Below are 21,838 nucleotides of genomic sequence, written 5' to 3'. Positions count from 1 at the left end.
ACCATTGTTAAGGTGGTGGCGAGACGGTGTGGTGGCTCACTGCTTGGTATGAAAGATGCCCCACTCACGACCGCAGGCCAAGGCTCGACTTACATACTTACTTATGCCTATCGCTCCTTTTCATGGAGCATAGGCCGTTGACTACAGTCCTCCAGAGTCCTCTTTTCCATCTGTTTCCATGTCAGTCCACACTGCTTGAAGTCAGTCTCAGGGTCCCTGTGCCAGGTGTTCTCTGGCCTTCCTCTCCTTCTTCTGCCGTGAGGGTTTCATCTATAAGGGCTGGTCGTGTAATGCTGGTGTTGGGATTCCGGAGCAGGCTCTACAGAGGGTGACGTCGATACTGCCATCATGGTGGCTTTCTCAGTCACTATCAACCAAGGCCTGGGGCAAGAGTTGGCTGTCACGCAGCACACTACAGAAACAGGAGATAGGCTCCTGACCTATGGACCACATGACCGTATTGGTTCCCAAAGCCACTTATAAACGTATTAATACTAAATATTGTTTTTAATGCTGAGACCCGCAACCGACCAAATGCTTAACCTGTTCTTGCACTCTTAACAGTAACTCTGCTGGCAACTAATCCGTTTTTGCAGACCTGAGTATGGATGGAACTGTTCCCCTCCACGACCGATGACCGTTCTTTTAATAAGCTCTGTTTGTCAGCTCTACATTTAGATGTTGCCCCCTTCAAAATGAAAACCTAATTGGTTGGTGCAGTAAACTCACCCCCATGGATGAAGGAGAACATACGCAGTCAGAAAAGAGAGTGCAGTAAAGGCAGGACAACCCCAGAGCTCAATCAATAGATTGGTTGTCCTTGCTCCAGTAGTTCTCAACAATTTTTCGGGCCAAGGACCCCCAAAATTATATGTATTATTATTTGGCCGTGGGCCCCCCCATCTGAAAATGTTTTGTACCAGGGACCCCCCCCCCCCAGAAGAGAAGATCTGTGTTAAAGGGATACTTCACTTTCACATAAAATAAACATTAAAAATATATATAAAAAAAAATGAAAGAAGTTATGGCAAAATAAAGGCCCCCTCACACATTAGTAGGACACTCTAATGCGTGAGGGGGCCATGAATTTTCCAATACTTTTTTCATTTATTTTTAATATATTTTTTAAATGTTTCCCCCCGCCGAAAGTGAAGTATCCCTTTAAGAAAATCAAAAATAGCAGATGTACAAGCTCGCAGCGCGGCATGAAGTGACATGCTGTGAGCTTGTAGATCTGCTATTTTTTGAGAACTACTGCTCTAAATCCTAAGAGTAAAAAAAAATAAATATGTTGCTATATGTACACATACAGCTAAAATCTGAAATGACATGCGTTCCCGGTTTTAATGGGATAATGACTGTGATTTATTTATTTATTTATCATTCTTTCTGGATCAAGTTGCTAATATAGAGTCCAAGGCACTGAAGATGACATTCTTATGAGCACCGATCGATTGCACTACACATGTACACATGTATTGGAAAATGAGGACATTTTGCCTAAATAAACACAATACATGAATAATTAAGTAGCTTACATTCTGAAAGTGACAGGGTGGGGAAAGGAATGGCACTAAGAAGTAATAGATAATTGAAATAATATTCTTCGAGGCGTTTAAAAAAACTGTGATTTTTTTGTTTGTTTTTGTTCTGAACATTTCAGAGAATAAGAAAGCCACGCCCATGTCATATGATATGATGGAATGTGTCAGTTTTCTGAAGCAGGACCCAAGCAGGAGAAGGTAGACTAGACCTGTGGTTCTCAACCTGTGGGTTCGGGACCCCCAGGGGGGTCCTTACAGGATTTTGGGGGGGCCTCCAGATGACAGTGACAGTAACAATTTAAGGACTTTTAAGACCTTTTTAATACCTAAAAGAAATCTAATGAAAAAAGACCATTACTGCATCAAAAGTAATCAACAAACTATACTATAAATTGTCAAATAATATAAGAAAGATGCAAAAATTGTGAAAATAGCAGATCTACAAACTTGTAGATCTACTATTTTCACAATATTTATCTGTGGAGCCGAGTCAAACTAAATGTAATGCCCCAGTTCAAATATGATTATTTTGGGGGGTCCCCAGTTCAATTATGATTATTTTGAGGGTCTCCAGTTCAAATAGGATTTTTTGGTCTCCCGACCCACAGGTTGAAAACCACTGGATTATACAGACAGTACTCAGAAACCAAAAGCGAAACCTAAACTGAACTATTAATGTCCGTTGGTAGGTTAGTATGTCTTGATAACACCCAATGAATGGTCTGATAAATCGCGGGTAGGTAAGTAGGTCGCCTATTTCGCCCATTCAAAGGTCTAATAAACTCGCCTATCAGGTGACTCAGTACTAAAACAGTTCACAGTTTACCACGTTGCCACCTGGTGTCCAAAATGCTGAACTTAATAATTAAATGTTGCTAGGGAACAGCTTGGGTGGAAGTTTGTTTCCTCTTATAGCAATTAATATTCACATAAACATTGCAAAGAAATCTTGTCACGTGTAAAAAAATATCTATAAAGGTGTTAAAGTAGACAGTAGTACACGTAGACAGTAGGCCTAGTACACGTTTTACTACTAAATAGTTCTCATCAGTGGTGGAAGAAGTACTCACATTTTTTACTTGAGTAAAAGAATCAATACCACAATGTAGAAATACTCTGGTCTGGTTTTCAGAATTTACTTTTGTAAAAGCACAAAAGTATTGACCAATTATTTGTTTACCAACATCGACTGGACACTGGACGCACAGGTGATTGTTTCATGCAATCAATTCCCAACATATTGTTTCGGGGTTTCGCTGGTTTCAGTTCATTCAACTTCCTCTTGTGTGTTGGCTAGTGAGGCGCGTCCTAGCGGGACCTGACAGAATGGGTTTCATTTGGTGCCGGCCTGCGCGCACATACTGGTTCTTATCAGTGTGACGTCGTCTGTTAAGGGGTCTAAGTTAAGTACCACAAGTAAAAGTACTCATTGTGCAGAATGTCCAATTTAAAGTTGTCAAAATGTATACAAATCTTTTTAAAATAGCAGATCTACAAGCTCACAACGTGTCATTATGCGACGCGTTGTGAGCTTGTTATAGAGCTTATAAGGGTATGTTTAGTTATAATCCAAACTAACTAACTAAAGTTTTTAAATAATTATAGTGGAGTGGAGTTAAAGTACAATATTTGTCTCTGAAATGTAGTGGAGTAGAAGTAATAGACCCCTTAACAGACGACGTCACACTGATAAGAACCAGTATGCGTGCAACCAGTATGCGTGCACAATGAAACCCATTCTATCAGGTCTCGCTAGGACGCGCCTCACCAGCCAACTCACAAGAGGGGAAAGGGTTGAGAATTGATTGCGTGAAACAATCACCTGTGCATCCAGTCTCAATGTTGGTAAACAAATAAATGTCCTGTTAAGAAGGTGCAACTCTGAGTGTAGCCTACAAATGGAACCATTTGGTTCCATTTGTACACTCAAGAGTTATGGGGGTCCTTGAAATTAAAAGGTTTGAGAACCACTGTGCTACATGAAATGGAACAGAGCCTTCATTAGTATCATTGGTAAAACCTGTGAAGGAAGTAAGGAAGAGGACCAATTTCTTTCCAATATGGCTGCTGTGCATAGAGCCTATTCAACCAACCTGGGCCTTACAAGATCCAAAAGACAACAACACGCAGGTGCAGAGCAGTCACTATACTTTATTTTATTTTAGGGGAGGGGGAGGATAGCATACATTTTGTCTTCTGTACAATATTCAACAATCACTTCCAACCAAGCCCTGAAACAGTTTGTTAAATACTTGTAAAATGAAAAAATAAAATAAATCAAAAACAAAAAAAAGAAAAGATGTCATTCTTATCCTATTGGTGTGGGATGGCCATTTTCTGTCTGCTGATGGAAAAGCTAGGGCAGCTTTTTAAAAGAACACACGCACACACACACACACCTCGGGGTGTATTAATGGTGACATTCTGAACTACTGTGTTTTAGGGAGAAGCAACGTGTCAGATTATGGCTCTTTTCCACTACGAAGGGTTAAGCCCAGAACCTTCCATTCAACCTGAAACTAACCAGAACCTGTTATGTTCTGTGATAGTTTTTTTGTTGTTGTTTTACATTTCCGTTATAGCCAGGAACCCCCGCTGAAGGGGGAGGTAGGTGTCATTAAAATAAAATAAATGAAGTAGTGAAAATAGCCAGTCTACAAGCTGACACCTTGTGAACTTGTAGGTTGGCTATTTTCGCTATTTCTGAAAGAGTTTAGTTCTGAAATTTGTAGTTCTGAGTTTCCCCAGAAGTAAGGGCTCTAGCACCACCTCCTGGGCAAGGGACCAAATGAAAGTTCCGAGAACCTTATCTGGGAAACCGAGCTGTAGTGTATTGGTTTGGAAATGAATCCAGACACCTGTTAAATATGTTTCACAGCAAACAGACATGGTTCACTTAAGTTCTGGTTATGGAAAAGAGCCATATGATGTCAGCATATTTGAGGAGAAAAAAGACCCCCCAAAAAGGAAAGAAAAAGCGAGAGTTTTTTGCAGGTCAGATGTGGTGATGTCGTCTTCAAACACTGCTGCAGCATCATAAAGCCTGCTCTCAACACTGATTGACGCGGGGTGATGATGTCATTAGAATGGTGGAGCACCAGTAGAGGGATGTCTGAGGTATCTAATGAACCCATCCGAAAAAATGAAAGCAAAACAAACAAAAAATAACAAAACAAAAATAAAAGACTTCACCAGTGTGGGGGAAGAGAGAGAAAAAAAGAGAGAAGATATATACACACCACACCGATTCCTCCACAAGGGGAAATTAGTGTCATTTTTGAGCCTTGGACATAAATTAATAAAACAATTTGTTTTGTTTTTGTTTGTTTGTTTCTTAAAATATCATTGTCATATAAAATAAACAACATAAATCTTTTTTTTTTAATATTAACATTATAAAGGATTTTTTTTTTGCCTTGAGACCATAAAAAACAACCTCATGCTAAAATCACAATCTAAAACAACATTCATATGTACACACTGTGCATTTTGCCATCCAGTTATCTAATGTTCTCGAGGAGAGGTGGGGGGGGGGCGTGGGGGGGGTGTGGGGGGGTTTGGCTTTGATTAAAAAGGACAACAACAAAAAAGAAGAGAAATAAAAGAAAATAATGCGGGCTGCGTTTTCATAAAAACCATTTCAAAGAACACATTTACACGTGACATAAATAGCCAACTTTCGCTTGTATGGCGAGACAATTATTTCATTTTCTGGAGAGGATTGGTTGAGGAGACAGCCTTTTTTTGCAGAGCACAACAGCAGCATAAAAATAAAAATAAAACAAAAACCCAACAACTTTGTGGAGCAAAATGTGGATAGAAATGCCTAATAATGTTGACCGTCCTCTTTTAGCGTTAGCAGTGCTACAGATAACAAAGTTCGAGTTATATCAAAATGGCAGCGGGTTTGCAAAAATGTTAACTCCTCCCTGCATCTCGGATACAACCATCTTTGGCTTCACGTCCAAGTCCACGTATCGTCACCTCCACGAAGTGGCTTCTGGGACAGACAGCAACGTGAGCCAGCAACAGCATCAGTGGATTGAACACGAACGCTCATCATCACACCCTCCCTGGGAGAGCTTTGAGGATTATCTGTCTTTTTAGGTGTGATGAACAACCTATAGTTCTTAAAAAAAAACTAAAAACTCAACCCATTAAGACCTGAGGCGATTCTTAAAAATGTTTTTTTTCTTCAAAAATAGCAGATCTACTAGCTCATAGCGCGGCACCAGCTTGTATATCTGCTATTTTTGAATAGCCAAAGAAATCTAAAGTGACACAGATGCGTTCCAGGTCTTAATGGGCTAAAAACAAAGGAAAGCTGAGGATTCTGTGGTGTTGTGTGGCCATCTTTTTTAACCCAAAACCTGTGCTAATTAACGCAGTGGTTCTCAACCTTTGCTGGATCAGGGGCGCCGTTTGAAAATCTCGTGCATTTTCAGAGCATGTTTATTTTAATGATCAATCAATCTATTGTGTTCTGGCTTATATCAATTGAACTAACATAGTATACAGTTCCTTATTTATCGGTATCACAATGAAAACTCATTTTATCAAGGTTTTAAAATATATATATTTTTACATTATCATTTATTTTATATTAATGTTATTATAATAATATAATTAATTAATATAATATAAATATTATCATTAAAATCTTAAGTGGGCCCCCCCCCACTTGCAATACCCTCACGGGCCACCAGTGGTCCCCGCCAGCCCACAGGTTGAGAACCACGGCGCTGATAAAGCACGCCCACACACCCAGGGAGCTTGACAACCGTCCATGTGGTATAATATTAGCAAAAAAAAAGGCCAGAGGATGCTCTGGTTCATTTAACTTTTTTTTGTTTTTCTTTTTCAAAAGAGTTGAACAACAGCAACAACAACGGCAACAAAACGCTACAGAGAAGTAAAAAAAAGTTGGCAGGTCTAGTGTTTGCTCCAACTTTTGATTGCATACTGTTAAAAACTGAGTATAGAAAACATAGCGTTCCATCCCTGAATGTCTGTTTTGTGGAAATAAAACCAAAAAAAGGTTTTGCTGGGTAGTGGGTAGAGAAGCACACAAAAGTTTGAAGCCACCGTTTGTGGAAACCATTTTGCAAGATGACCTGTAGCCAAAAAAGATCTCGTTGACAGGTTGCCTCTTGTTTAAAATGCTACAAGCTCCTCAAAGTTATGCGAGGGCTGGCTTGCATTTGACCTTTCTACTTTATCGAAGATGCCGAGACTTGCCTTTTGAATACTTTTTTTTTGTAGTTGTAAAAATAGCACATCGCCAAAGGGAGGGGGAAAAATTCTATTGGGCTGATTGGTTAAGAGGGTCTACGGACCCCCAGAGAGGTTGAAGAGGCAACAAACACACGCTCCGCCCCATTCCAACCCCTGAACCCAACAGCAGAACACCCAACGCTGACTGTAGCAACTTCATGTCCGTACACCCCTTTTTGACATACTGTAATAGGTGTCAAAAAAATTAATGGCACGAGTCGCCCAAGTCAGTTGGACCGTAGCGGATGAATGTTTTCCTGAGATGTCTTTGAAATCTGGTGTGGGGTAGCAACACCTCAAAAGAAGAAAAAAAAACAATTAACTAAACACGAACATACAAACAGAGAGAGGGGAGACCTAACAAATGGAGTACAGTGGATAGTAGACGTTTTTTTGTTATAATAAAAAAAAAAAAGGAAAAAAAAGGGAGGGGGGTTTTACACATTGACCCACCTGTACTTATAGAGGCTCAAAAATGTAAAGAAATCCCCCCTTCAAAATAATATATAAAAACAACAGGCATGCATCGTAAATATTCAGTGGACACCGCAAACCTAAAAAGGGGAAGTGCTTTCATTTATTTCTTTTTTCACGCTCTCTCTCTCTGAAATTCATATTCTCAGGGATTTGTCTTAATCAAAAAGGGTCTAAATTTCAGGACAACAACAGTCACAATCACATTAAAAGTAGCATGGGGGGGGGGGGGGGGGGTCAACGAGGAAACACAGAGAAAACTACTAAGAAGGCAGAAACACTGTTTTTGTGAATGGCCTTTTTTTTTCTTCTTCTTTACGTTGGCATACTCATAAAGTCACCCCATCCACCCCCCCCCCCTACCTACACCGTGTGATTTGAAAAAAGCTTCAATACCAAACAGGTCATCTGAATGTTCCGTAGTGGTCGTTTTAGTGTTATACCGAGGAGATCCTCTACTGGTAGAATGTGACACTGAGGTATACCTGGTTGAGAGAGGTTAGAAGGATACGCGTTTTCCTGTTTTGTTTTTGCCATGATGCGCTGCTCAAGGTGGTTCTTTTTTGCTCTTACGGTCCTTTACACATCGGAAAAGCGTTTGTTTTGTGTGATTTCATTTGCCTTAATTCGAACGGATGTTGTCCTGACACAAGTCGTGCTCGTGTCAGGACTACAGACCGTAGTCCCGACCGTTAAGCAGTGATAAAGAGAATGTTTTTTAGATTTTTCAGCGTGAAGAGCATCAACCTGAATGAGGCATCGCCAAAATGTATAGTTTGATGTGAAATATTTGCCGACGCTGGATGTGTTAAGGACCTTAAGAGTAGTCAGTGAGCGGACTGGGCAAAACTGGAACGCACGGTTCCACTAGCCGCCGGTAATGATAAATGAACAATGAGGATCAGAGGGCAATAGCAGACATGTTGCATAGTTCTCGTTTCAATCACCTGAAGTCAGTGACACCGCGGTGCGAGGAGTTTTTTTTTCCTAAAAACTAAATTCAAAACATGCCAAGATTGCCTATGAAAGCCCTGCTCATTTAGCATTAGCTACGGCAAAATGTTTTACTCACAAAATAAAAACCATGCATTACATTCTCACTCAGCTCTCGACTCTTTGCGCTAAAGAACCCCATAACCACAACATGAAATGATTTTTTTCTTTTTTAAACCAGGATTTACCCTTAAATGGTAGTTTTCGAAAGAAATGCTGCGAGGCAGGTCTGGATAAATAAACTTGATTACACTCTTAGTCTCTCTCTCTCTCGGTTGATATATATGTATATATATGTATATATATACAGCAGCGATACACAGACATTCAGAAGCTGTTTCTTATTGGCATTACATAGTCATTCATAGAAAGACAAAAAAAACAAAAAACAGCAAATGTGTCTAAAAACCGAGTTGCCCTTTTTTTTTGTGTTTATACTGAAATGAAATGAAAGTGTGTATGTGAAGGATTCTTCTCTCCACGGCTCCTTTTTCTTAGAAAAGAACCCAACAGTCTGACGTAGTCTTTCCAGGAAGTCTTTCGACTAAAAACAGAGAAAACTAGTTTAGGTTAAGGGTCAACCTTAAAAGGGTCGAGTTCATTGTCATGGTGCTTAGCTTAGCCGTGGTCCACCTTGAAAGAGAGGTTGTTCTCTGTGCCGTTAAAGAGTTTTCTCCTCCATGATTCTGAAACAAGGTTTCGGGCTCCTGAAAGTTTTGTAGGCACACATGTAGCCATACGCTACAACACATGTAGCCATACGCTACAACACATGTAGCCATACGCTACAACACGTGTAGCCATACGCTACAACACGTGTAGCCATACGCTACAAGATATGTAGCCATATGCTACAGTAGCCATACGCTACAACACGTGTAGCCATACGCTACAGTAGCCATACGCTACAACACATGTAGCCATACGCTACAGTAGCCATACGCTACAGTAGCCATAAGCTACAACACGTGTAGCCATACAGCTACAGGGGACCAGAACAATGGGAGCTTCCAGCCAATCCGGGCCCCGGGATTCAGCCTGATCCGCCACCAGGTACACCTTGTGTACAATGTGATGGCGGTTACGTGGTAGAAAAAACAACAACAACAACGTAAAACCAAAATTAAAAACACAACGAACGGGACGAGTCTCGGCTCTTTCCGCTCACGGGGGACTAGGGGAGGTGGGGGTGTGGGTGGGTGGGTAGGTGGCTCGGGGTGGGAGGGTGTAAGTTTCGGGGCGTCGAGTGAGTCTTTTGAGGCATCCCGTCCGTCTCGTTGTGATTTTGGTTCTCAGCCTAGTCATAGGCTGGACTCTTTGGGGGGGTAGTCCACGTTGGTGACCATGGTGACCACGGTGACGATCTCCTCGGGCGCCGTGACGTTGCCCAGCCGCTGCATCTGCACCACGCGCTCCTCCACGCAGCCCGCCGACAGGCGCGCCTCGGCCTCGTGGTCCCAGCACTCCTCGATGGTCTCACACAGCATGGCCAGGCCCTGGGGACAGAAACGTGGGGAAGCAGCATTTTAGTTTTTATGCACCACATATCTGCAACAAACTCCCAGAAAACTGCAGGTCTGCTGCCACTCTTTCTGTTTGCCGTTGCCTTTGATTGAGTTACTTTTCTTTTTCTTTCTCTTCTGCACTGTAACTGTATCTATTCTGTTATTTGTTTTGTGCATCCTAATGTCATATATATAATTGTGTTTCCTTTGCTTGATGTTCTGTGTAAAGCACATTGAATTGCCTAACAAATAAATAAATGTGCTATACAAATAAAACTGCCTTGCCTTGGGTACAGCAGGGTCAGACACACACATTTTTTCCCCGTCTACACAACATGTCTTTGCCAGAAATAGCCGTTCTACAAGCTCATAATGTGTTGCCACACATTGAGCCACACATGAGCTTGTTGCAAGCTATTATTGATCATTTATTTTATGCATCACGTAAGTCTTAGATTTGTTTTTGCGGGGGGGCAATGCATTGATATTAATACGAAAATGTACTTTGTAATTTGTAGCATGTAATTTTGCATACTATAATATTTTTTTTTATAAAAGTAGTACTCCAGTACTTTCTAACTCCAGTACAAATTTGACTGAGCAACTTTCAATTGTAGTTGAGTAATATTTGACCAGGAGTACTGGGGGATCAAGTACTTTGTCCACCACTGCATAAATGGCATTTCATGGCCATGGATATTGAAAGACATATAATTATTTTATCAACTTTCTTTAATGGAAAAAAAGCACCAAAAAAAAGCAAAAATTATTTTATAATAACATAAAAAATGTTATTGTGCACACTGGGGTCAGGACATCCCATAAAAGACAAGGACATGACAGTGCACCACGGCCCCCACAGGGCACAGCGCTGGGGCCAGAGAGCAGACACCATTAGCAAAAGATAATCTGCCGTCACAGACACCGCAGGGGAGGAAGTGGCTCAATGCGGCCTGGAAAACAGATACGATGGGAGACACTGATAGTGCAAAAACAGTGAGAAGAAGGCCACTCAGCACCAATTTCAGACAGAAATGCCTGCTATCTTCTTTGACTGGGGGGTGGGGTGGTGGGGGAGGGGGGGGGGGGAGTAGGGGGGGGGCGAGGCGGGAACTGGCCACAGAGACGGTATCAGTCTGCGATCAATAGCAGTCTGCTGCTTGGGGGCTTGTTACAGTTAGGATGCTCTGCAGACAGACAGATTCGGACCACTATTTAGACCCCTGGTCAGTTAGGCTGCTCTGCAGACACAGACAGGTTCAGACCACTGTTTAAGACAGTGGTTTTCAACCTTTTTCATGCCAAGGACCCCTTAATTGATATACATTTGTCCGCGGACCCCCATCTAAAAATGTTGTGTGCCAGGGACCCCCAGAAACTCAAAGTGAGAAAATGTCACCCTCCTCCCCGCCCGGCTTCCCTCCCCCTTACACGGGCCGAATTGTGTTTGTATAGAAGCTCGACAAAGCCGGATAAACTGCGGTGGATTCGAACCCACGCTGCTGTTGTGTTTCACATGGTGGAGAAGTAGGTGTTGTAGTTTACAGTGGTGTAAAGTAACTAAGTACATCTACTCAAGTACTGTACTTTACTTTATTGGAGTATTTCCAATTTTCTATTCTTTTACTTCTACTCCACTACATCTCAGAGGCAAATATTGTACTTTTACTCCACTACAATTATTTGAAAACTTTAGTTACCAGTTACTTTGTATATTTTGATTATTATTACAAAACACACTAACCACTTCAGCCCTATATATATTTTGCCCATTTGAAAATAGCCGATCTACAAGCTCACAATGCGTCGCAAGCTTGTAGATCTGCTATTTTCAAAATATATTTTTTTGAAAACTTGTGAAATGGGACATTCTGCATAATGAATACTTTTACTTTTGGTACTTTAAGTACATTTTTAAGCCAATACTTTTGTACTTTTATTCAAGCACATTTTTTATTCCGAGTATTTCTACATATTCATACAGCAGAATTGATAATTTTACTTAAGTACAAAATGTTAGCACTTTTTCCACCACTGGTAGTTGACATGGTGGTGGACTCACCGCGTGTTTCTGCCAGCACTCCCTGAGTATGGGTCTCAGCTTCTTGTGCACCACCACCTCCTGCATGTCCTCCAGGGAGGGATGCTGGCCCACCTCCTCCTCAAACGGCAGCATGTACTCGTCCAATGGGCCTGGAGGAGATCACACATGTCTTAACGGTTAAATCAAACCCAACAGATTCAATCGATTATATATATATATTTTTTTTTATCATTGATCATTTTTATAAAAACACCCACATGTCTTTTGACGTCTATTAAAAAAAAAAAAAAAAAAAAAAAAAAAAAAAATATATATATATATATATATATATATATATATATATATAATTATTATTATTTTTCGTTTTTCACAAAGGACCAGGAGATAACGCGATCCAAAGATGTACTGCTCCATTCACTTCCTGGTCAAAATATTAGGGAAATATTCTGAATCTCGGCTCCTGTGTTTTACTATGTATTTTTGAGCGAAACATACTATTTTCAACTGGGTATACAAGCGAACGGGAATCGCGATGACATTTTTCTTTCTTTCACGGAAGCACAGTGAAACCCTCCGTGATTAGCAACCATCCGGGGATCGATCATACTGGAGATAAATATTTCTGTAACTACTTGAAAAAGGTGAAAATCGCAAAATCCCGGCAGTCTGGGTTTTTGGGCTATTTAGTGAATGGCAGTGAATGAGTTAATGATCAATCCATCTATTGGGCATGTCATTAAAGGCAAAAAATCTTAAAAAGAAAATTCTAAAACATAAAAATTGAGAAAATAACAGCTCTGATGAATGATACTCCTTGTCATCTAAATCTGATCGGGCAGAAACCTTGTATCTCCTTATATCAACTTTGCATGTTTTTTTAACTCATATAGTGCCAATGACGTCTTTTGACGGCCGTTTTCAGTGCGCCATTAGTGCCAATGACGTCTTTTGACGTCTTTTGACTTTTTTATCTCAAAGGAACTAGGAGAAAACGATTTTCAAAAAGTTAATTCTCCATCCACTTCAATGTTAAAAATTAAACGGAGAATTTTTTTTCTCCGTTTGATCCATAATGCCTTTGGCATATGGATCAACAAGCTTGAAATAAGCCTGGCAGTGAATGAGTTAATACATTAATGGCCTAATTCAATTGCATGAATCGGCTGTTTAAAAAACATTTTGAAAGTGACAGTGAAAGTGGTCAAGTATGTCTGTGGGTTTTATAAATATTGAACCAATGAAAAGTATTAAAGCGGCACTAGGTCACTTTCTTTTAATGATTAAAATGTAATTTTGTCCAACCTGTATGGTAGAGTATGTCAATACAATATAACTTATACAATTGGGGTGGTTGTATTTTGTCTCCCTGCTCTTCTATTGAGACATTTTAAATCGTGCCAAAGGTCACGTCTCACCTAGACACAGGATCCGACACGAAAGCAGGCAGGCAATGGCAAAAATGTCAGCACTTACGCAGGAAACCGGGTTCAAACCCGGGGTAGAAGAGGAAAGTTACATAGTGCAGCTTTAACAAGAGCTTCTGACTAAATAATAGATCCGTTGGAACACAGGTTCTTTTTCTTACAGTTCCTGAAAAGTAACGGTTTTGGTTTCCACCCGACGGTGACGATATAAGGAACAACGGTGATAGAAAACATAAATAATATCCCACCACTGACGGTTCTGTCACTGAACTCTGCTCCAATGTACTGACACAGGTCAGGCAGGGCCATAGGAATTAAGGAATAGAATGTACATTTTTTGCTGTGCGTCTACGTCAAATGGAAAGGAAGTAATACATCCATGGAGTTCTCTGTTAACGTAAGTAAGTAAATTTTATTTATAAAGCACATTTCAAAACAAGGTTACAAAGTGCTGTACAATGGAACACAATTAAACAAAATTAACAAGTTAACAACAGAGTATAAAAGTATATAAATAGAGTAATAAAACAATACAACAACAAGGATTAAAACAAAGCAATTTGTCCGTGAAAGTCAGGTAGAGCTATGGGTAAAAATGCTTACGGAACAAATGTGTTTTTAACATCCTCTTAAAACCTTCAACAGACTCTGCATTTTTTATGGCCAATGGTAGGGCGTTCCACAGTGTGGGAGCAACCACTGCAAAGGCCCGGTCACCCTTTGTTTTGCGATTGGACGCAGGTATTTTAAGAAGGCCTTTGTCAGAGGACCTGAGGGATCTCATATTGTCCTTAGGAGGCAGTAGGTCCAAAATATAAGGTGGGGCCAGCCCGTGTAACGCTTTATAAGTGGTTAGGATAATTTTAAAATCTATTCTGGACCTAACTGGTAGCCAGTGCAGTGCGGCTAACACCGGAGTTATGTGTGCTCTGCGGTTGGTGTTAGTAAGGATTCTGGCTGCCGTATTCTGCACTAGTTGGAGTCGGGATAATGATGAACGGCTCAGGGTGGTATAGAGTCCGTTACAATAGTCAAGACGGGAGGAAACAAAAGCGTGCATGACTTTTTCTAGATCTTGTGAAGTGAGCATTGATTTAATTTTTGCAATATTGCGTAGATGGTAGAAGCATGACTGGGTAACCTTTTTAATGTGGAACTCGAAGTTCATTTGATTGTCGAAGAAGACACCTAGGTACCCAACGTAGTGTTGTATAGAGTTATATAGAGTCTGGTACTACACCTCCTGAATGCTATATAGAGTCTTGAACTACACCTCCTGAAGGCTATATAGAGTCTGGAACTACACCTCCTGAATGTTATATATTCTGGAACTACACCTCCTGAATGTTATATAGTCTGGAACTACACCTCCTGAATGTTACATAGTCTGGAACTACACCTCCTGAATGTTATATAGAGTCTGGAACTACACCTCCTGAATGTTATATAGAGTCTGGAACTACACCTCCTGAATGTTATATAGAGTCTGGAACTACACCTCCTGAAACGACACGTCCTCCTTAAATAGAGTTCTAAATTGCCTTGATGACATCAAAGGCTGGATGGCAACAAATTTTCTCCAGCTGAACCAAAATAAAACAGAAATTATTATCTTTGGCCCGAAACATTCCATCACTGGCCTAAAAAGCGCTCTTGGCCCCCTCTCTGCAAATTTGCACACCACTGTAAAAAACTTGGGTGTTTATTTGGACTCCTCCTTGAACTTTAATAAACAAATTTCAAGTGTAGTGAGCAGTAGTTTTTATCAGTTACGAACCATAGCCAAATTGAAGCCCATTTTAACTCATAGGGACCTGGAAACAGTCATCCACGCTTTTATTACCTCTCGGTTGGACTACTGTAACTCGTTATACCATGGGCTGGCTCAGTCTACTCTCTCCCGTCTGCAGATGGTCCAAAACTCTGCTGCTAGACTCCTGACTGGAACTAGGATGCGAGAGCACATTACCCCGGTTCTGGCCCAACTGCACTGGTTACCATCGAAACATCGCATTGATTTTAAAATTTTACTTTTTGTTTTTAAAGCCTAAATGGCCTCGCGCAACAGTACATATCTGACCTACTTTCTGCACCTCCTACCCTCAGAGTTCTTAGGTCATCTTCCCAAATGCCCCTCGACATTCCCCCAACAAACCTTAGAACTAAAGGTGACCGGGCTTTCTCTGTTATTGCGCCCACACTCTGGAACAATTTACCACTGCACATTAAGTCCAGCTCCACCATTGAAAGGTTTAAATCCACCCTAAAAACCCACCTCTTCTCCATTGCCTTCAGCTCAGTCTGAGGGCAATTTTAACCTATGGCCATTGAATGTAGTTTTCCTCTTTTTTTTATTACTTTTATGTTCTCCTATCTTTGGTGTTTTTTTTTAGGTATTGCCTTATGTTTCTTTTACTATGCTGTATTTTTATTAGGTTATGCTATTGTGATTGTAAAGCACTTTGGGTCAACTTCTGTTGTTTTTAAATGTGCTATATAAATAAGGTGACTTGACTTGACTTGAATGTTATATAGAGTCTGGAACTACACCTCCTGAATGTTATATAGAGTCTGGAACTACACCTCCTGAATGCTATATAGAGTCTGGAACTACACCTCCTGAATGTTATATAGAGTCTGGAACTACACCTCCTGAATGTTATATAGAGTCTGGAACTACACCTCCTGAATGTTATATAGAGTCTGGAACTACACCACCTGAATGTTATATAGAGTCTGGAACTACACCTGCTGAATGCTATATAGAGTCTGGAACTACACCTCCTGAATGTTATATAGAGTCTGGAACTACACCTCCTGAATGTTATATAGAGTCTGGAACTACACCTCCTGAATGTTATATAGAGTCTGGAACTACACCTGCTGAATGTTATATAGAGTCTGGAACTACACCTGCTGAATGCTATATAGAGTCTGGAACTACACCTCCTGAATGTTATATAGAGTCTGGAACTACACCTCCTGAATGTTATATAGAGTCCGGAACTACACCTCCTGAATGTTATATAGAGTCTGGAACTACACCTCCTGAATGTTATATAGAGTCTGGAACTACACCTCCTGAATGTTATATAGAGTCCGGAACTACACCTCCTGAATGTTATATAGAGTCTGGAACTACGTTCTGCTTGTGTGCTGTGCTAAAGGCAAAAAGGGCTGGTGGGGCACTAGTCCCAAAGCCAGGTCCTGCTGTCAGTCAATACCGCTGAATAGATCCAGACAGATTGGATCCATACAGGCAGTGCAGCGCTGGCCTCTGTGACCAGAATGAAAAAAAAAACGAAAGCACGTTTTCTTCCTTGCATCCCAGACTAGAACAATGCAGGACACAAAACGCACAACATCACGTGTACGCTATGCAGACTAGTATGCACAGACAGACACACCCACTATTGATATGAAATACACGCTATTGATTGGAGTTCATGACCTCTCTCCCCCCTGTGTGGCTAATTGAATAGAAATATACAAACAACCTCTGTGATTAGTGTATGAATAAATACCGTATATTTCCAAATAGTAGCGCAGGCGTTTAATACGCAGAAATCGATTTGGACCCCGGGCGTTTAGAAGGAACCAGGCGGCTATTTGCAGCAGGCTTTTATTATTTATTTTTGCACCGGCCTGGAGGGGGGGGGGGTTAACTCTTTGACTGCCAGAGTATTTTCATAAAGTACTCCCCCAGTGCCAGAGATTTTCGTGTTTTTTTTTGTTGTTATTTTGTAATTTAATTTTCAAATAGTTTGTCTAGCTGCGGTTTTAAACACATACGACAGATCGACCAGCAGAGAGCAGTATATTGACACCTCGATCACTCGCTGACTCGTTCGACCCCCCCCCTCAAACAGTCTATACGTCATAACTGGATGTGACGTTTTCGACAATCGCTGATCGGCCTTAAGTACGATGTGATACACGACTACGATGACTGTTCGTCACCCAGACTAAAGAAAATAGAAGTGGAGCTCTCCCTTCGTTTTTTATACCGTGTGAAAAAAACGTGTTTTTCCCTATTCTGTCCGAAAATGACGGGGAAAAAAATTAGAACCGGAAACGGAATCTGCGTCATGAATCCGGTCCCGGGTGAGTCTGAAGGAATCAGAAAGCGAAACTGATGATGAAAAATAAACAGAACAGTGCGATCACAGTACAAAGTAAAAACTCGGGATTTCTCGTTCAGGGCTGGAAAAAACTCGGGATAACTCAGGGCTTGGCACTGAGAGAGTTAATACGCAAAAAGGTGTCAGACCCAAAAGGAACCAGGCGGCTATTTGGAAATACACGGTAGTCTGGTGGAGCTTGCGGATCTGCTAATTTTGTGCAGTGGTGGAAAAAGTACTCAAGTAAAAGAGTAAAAGTACCAAAACTGCAATATAGAAATACTCTGTTACAAGTAAAAGTCCAGAATTCAAAATTAACAAAAGTACAAAAGTATGGGCATCAAAATGTATTTAAAGTACCAAAAGTAAAAGTACTAAAATATTTGAAAATAGCCGATCTACAAGCTCACGCGTTGTGAGCTTAATATGTACGACATTAATATGTACAGTAAAGCCGCTTATACGTTTCCTATGCTGTCTGTTAATTATAGTACACTGCTCACACATGGCCTCCTGTGCCTGTCTGTTGTATACAGTACACATGTACTGTAATGTATTGGCAGCCCATTGATTGTATCATTGCACTACACAAGTCAACACGCTGGAACCAAGCCAAAGTTACACATTGCTACCAGAAGGCAATTTCCTGTTCTTTGCCCCCCCCCCCCCCCCAACCGGTATGACTGACACCAGGGGTGTAAAGTAACTAAGTACATTTACTCAAGTACTGTACTTAAAGTACAATTTTGAGGTATTTTTACTTTAGAGTATTTCCAATTTGCAGTACTACATCTCAGAGGCAAATATTATACTTTTACTCCACTACAATTAATTGAAAACTTTAGTTACTAGTTACTTTTTAGATTTTGATTATCATTACAAAAGATACATTACCCACTTCAGCCCTATATACATTTTGGCCATGCGGCGCATTGTGAGCTTGTAGATCTGCTATTTTCAAATGATTTTTATACATTTTAAAACTTGTGAAATGGGATATTCTACATAATGAGTACTTTCTACTTTGGTACATTTTGATACCAATACTTTTGTACTTTTACTCAAGTCAATTTTGAATTCTAGACTTTAACTTGTAAGAGAGTATTTCTACATTGCAGTATTGATACTTTTACTTAAGTAAAAAAAAATTACTTTTTCCACCACTGACTGACACCGCGTGTCCCTTTTGTCATCAAACGGACCAGCCCTCCCTCTCCTCTCCTCTTCTCTTCACTTACCATCTGCAGCCTTGCAGCGTGAGGCCAGCTCCCACAGCACCAGGCCCAGGGCGTACATGTCTATCCTCAGGAAGGCGTCCCGCTGGAAGTTGATGGCTCCCTCCAGGACCTCGGGGGCCATGTACCTCCTGGTCCCCACCTTGGAGCAGAGAGAGAGAGAGAGACGAGCAGCTGTTAGAAACCTACCGCGAGACGGTATTGTCTGGCTGACGGCGGCTCTGATGGCCAACTGCTGTTTCGGTTAATTGCGTTTTTCTTTCTTTCTTTCCTCGCTACTTGAACCACATGAACCCTAAAGCACTAGTTTCCCGAACAGTAGGTCGGGACTAGGCATGTAACGATTTATCGTGAATCGATTTAACCCCGTTAAGACCTGAAGCCGATTCTACATGTCTCCTATTGTATTGAAAAGAAGATAAGAGAAAACAGTATTGTAAAAATAATAAAAAATAAAATACTGGATTTGGTAAGAGAGAGAGATTATTATAATTTTTTTAATGGAAAATACATTATTGTGAGTTGAGTGAATCGTTACATGCCTAGTCGGGACCCATGTTTGGGTCGCGGAGCAATTTTTATGGATTGCGAGTAAATATCCCACATTTCTCCCATTTCCTACATATATATATTTTTTTTTATAATTTCAAAAGATTTCAAAAGTATTTCATAAGAAAAAAATCTAATGATTTTCATAAATAAATGTGTGGCGCGAAGCTTATAGATCTGCTATGTTCATTAGTTTGGGTCCAGGGCAAACGTCTAAATCTCTCTTTTGGGTCTTGAGCTAAAAAGTTTGGTAACCACTACCCTAGCATCCCTATTCTGGGCATGTCATACTAGGTGAACATTCACCGGAAATAGGGGGAACATTCGCTGAAAATTGGATTCACTCTTTGAAAGACCTTCTATCTAAGGAAGTCTCTAGGGTTCGGGATGAATCGGGCAAGAACAAGTTATGTTGGAGGTTATGGAAGGAAGGAGGCACCTCACCTCATTGTAGCTGGAACCACGATATAAAAGTTTTATTTCAATTTTTATTTTGGTTCTTCATTGACTTTGCAATGTACTTTGCAATATAAAATCCCCTGCTGGCGTAGTGGGATTTTAGAGAAAGATCCATGGGGAAAGGGTAGGTCAGGGTTAACGACTTGAACCCTATAAACTTCTTAGACCAGGGTGTCCCCAGGGCTCTATCCTTGGACCGCTAATGTTTTTCTCTCTCTCCAAAATTTTTTTTTGCTGAAAATAGCCGCTCTACAAGCTCGCGATCTGCTATTTTCACCGAATGTCCGCCTATTATGACATGCCCAGAATAGGGTTCATATGTGGTTAAGGAATGAACAAGGTTGCAGGTGTATAACTTACTGGTTGTTGTTTTTTTTGTTCTTTCATTATCTTAAGTCATAATGGTATGCTGTACATATATATGCATGCATGTTGTTACAGACACATTTAATTTATGTAAACCTGCTTATTTGTATGGAAAATAAATTACACAAATTGCAAAATATACAACAAATTGGTTTAAAAATGTCTGAAGGGGTGATGAGAGACTGAATGCCATGGTCTGATAAGGTACAGTGCACACACACGCACACACACACACACACACACACACACACACACACACACACACACACACACACACACACACACACACACACACACACACACACACACACACACACACACACACACACACACACACACACACACACACACACACACACACAGTTCCTTTCTGATATTCATTCATATGAATGAACAAGGTTCCATAGGCAGTGAAAATCAAAGGTTTGACCTTCACGAGGATCAAATGGTACACGTTCCATACAATCACTGTGCTATAGGCAGACTGAGATAACCTGAATGACGTATATGAGCTGTGCTTTCCTTTTGATAAGGACTAGGTAGCGTGAGCTACAAAGTCCATGTGGTATCATCATGCCACACCAAGCCCTTGTGCTACAACGACCAGCACGTTAGTACAAACTCTCACACTGGTCGCTGTGAGACGAGAAATGAACGTTCGGTCGATACCTCATCATGAACTCACCCCACCAACCACTAAGACTTTCTGGTACCAGCCTACCATCTAAATGGTAGGCTGGCTACACTTGGTTCTGTTGCGGTGTTGCCATGTCCACCTATGATAAGCCACTTTGGGGTGGTCTCCTAATGTTGTTTAAACCAGTGGTTAACATTTTCACGGCAAGGACCCTCAAATTAATTTGGCCGTGGACTGACTGGACTCCCATCTGAAAATATTTTGTGTCAAGGACTCCAATACAACATTTAAAATGTTTTTAAAAAGTTCCCCTTTTTTTCAAGATTCTTTGAAAATAGTCGATCTACAAGCTCACAACGCGATGCGTTGTGAACTTATAGATCGGCGATTTTCAAATAGCCAATATACCGGTATATAGGTTTAAAGTGCTTATGTGTCCTATAGTCGCCAAATCTAGCAACACTGTTCTCTAGTCTTTGACGAGACACAATGGCAGTTGAGGGACACACCTGGAACAAATCTTCTACCTTTTTCGCTACGCCACCGGTCTCCCTAACCAATAGAACTAACTCCCCTTTAAGTCATATGACTTAGCCAATCTACAAATTCACATGTCCCGAAACTCGTTGTGTGTAGCAGTATTGACATGCTAGGCCTCAATGGAATCCAAAAGATTGAATTCTTTAAGCCATATAAACATATTACAGCCCGACCCCCTAAACCCCTCCACAAGCCTAAAAGCTACGAGGCTAAAAGCTCACCTGTCCGTGCGTGTCTCCGGCAGACTTTCCGGACTCGAACCTCAGGGCCAGTCCAAAGTCAGCGATGCAGGCGCTCAGGTTGGCTTTCAGCAGGATGTTCTTACTCTTGATGTCCCTGTTGTCGGACAAAATCTTCACTCAGTAACTTTAAACATAGATCGAGGGCCAGCCTGATGAATCAAGCCTCTCCACTTGCTTCTACCACATAACGTAGCCCTACTTCTGCATACACAGCGATTACTTTGTTCAACTTACAACTTTTTTTATTTTGTGTGTTTCATGTCTGAATGACACCAGGGTCTTGTCCCTTTTCTGTGGGCGTTCCTTCAAACTTTATTTGAAATTCTCTGAGAGATCATTGAGGGAGACCCTCATTTACAATGATGCAGAGATTACACATATAAATGACATTGGAACAACAAAGAAAGACAATATGTTGACAACAATCAGTT

General features: G+C 40.8%; 1 protein-coding gene across 1 annotated transcript in view; it reads right to left on the bottom strand.

The window, feature by feature from the left end:
• Window positions 1–3,675: 3,675 nt before the first annotated feature.
• Window positions 3,676–21,838, bottom strand: part of acvr2aa (activin A receptor type 2Aa) — a 91,621-nt gene continuing 73,458 nt past the window's right edge. The window contains exons 8-11 of the mRNA XM_080456517.1: window positions 21,387–21,501; window positions 18,618–18,756; window positions 11,853–11,983; window positions 3,676–9,781 (exon numbers count right to left, since the gene is read on the bottom strand). Coding sequence (XP_080312643.1) covers window positions 9,587–9,781; window positions 11,853–11,983; window positions 18,618–18,756; window positions 21,387–21,501 — 580 coding nt within the window. The 3' untranslated portion in view covers window positions 3,676–9,586. The remainder of the gene's footprint in view (window positions 9,782–11,852; window positions 11,984–18,617; window positions 18,757–21,386; window positions 21,502–21,838) is intronic.

The sequence above is a fragment of the Gymnoscopelus braueri genome (assembly GCF_963280865.1).
Source record: "Gymnoscopelus braueri genome assembly, chromosome: 18".
NCBI lineage: Eukaryota > Metazoa > Chordata > Actinopteri > Myctophiformes > Myctophidae > Gymnoscopelus > Gymnoscopelus braueri.
This window is presented reverse-complemented; position numbering and strand designations above follow the sequence as displayed.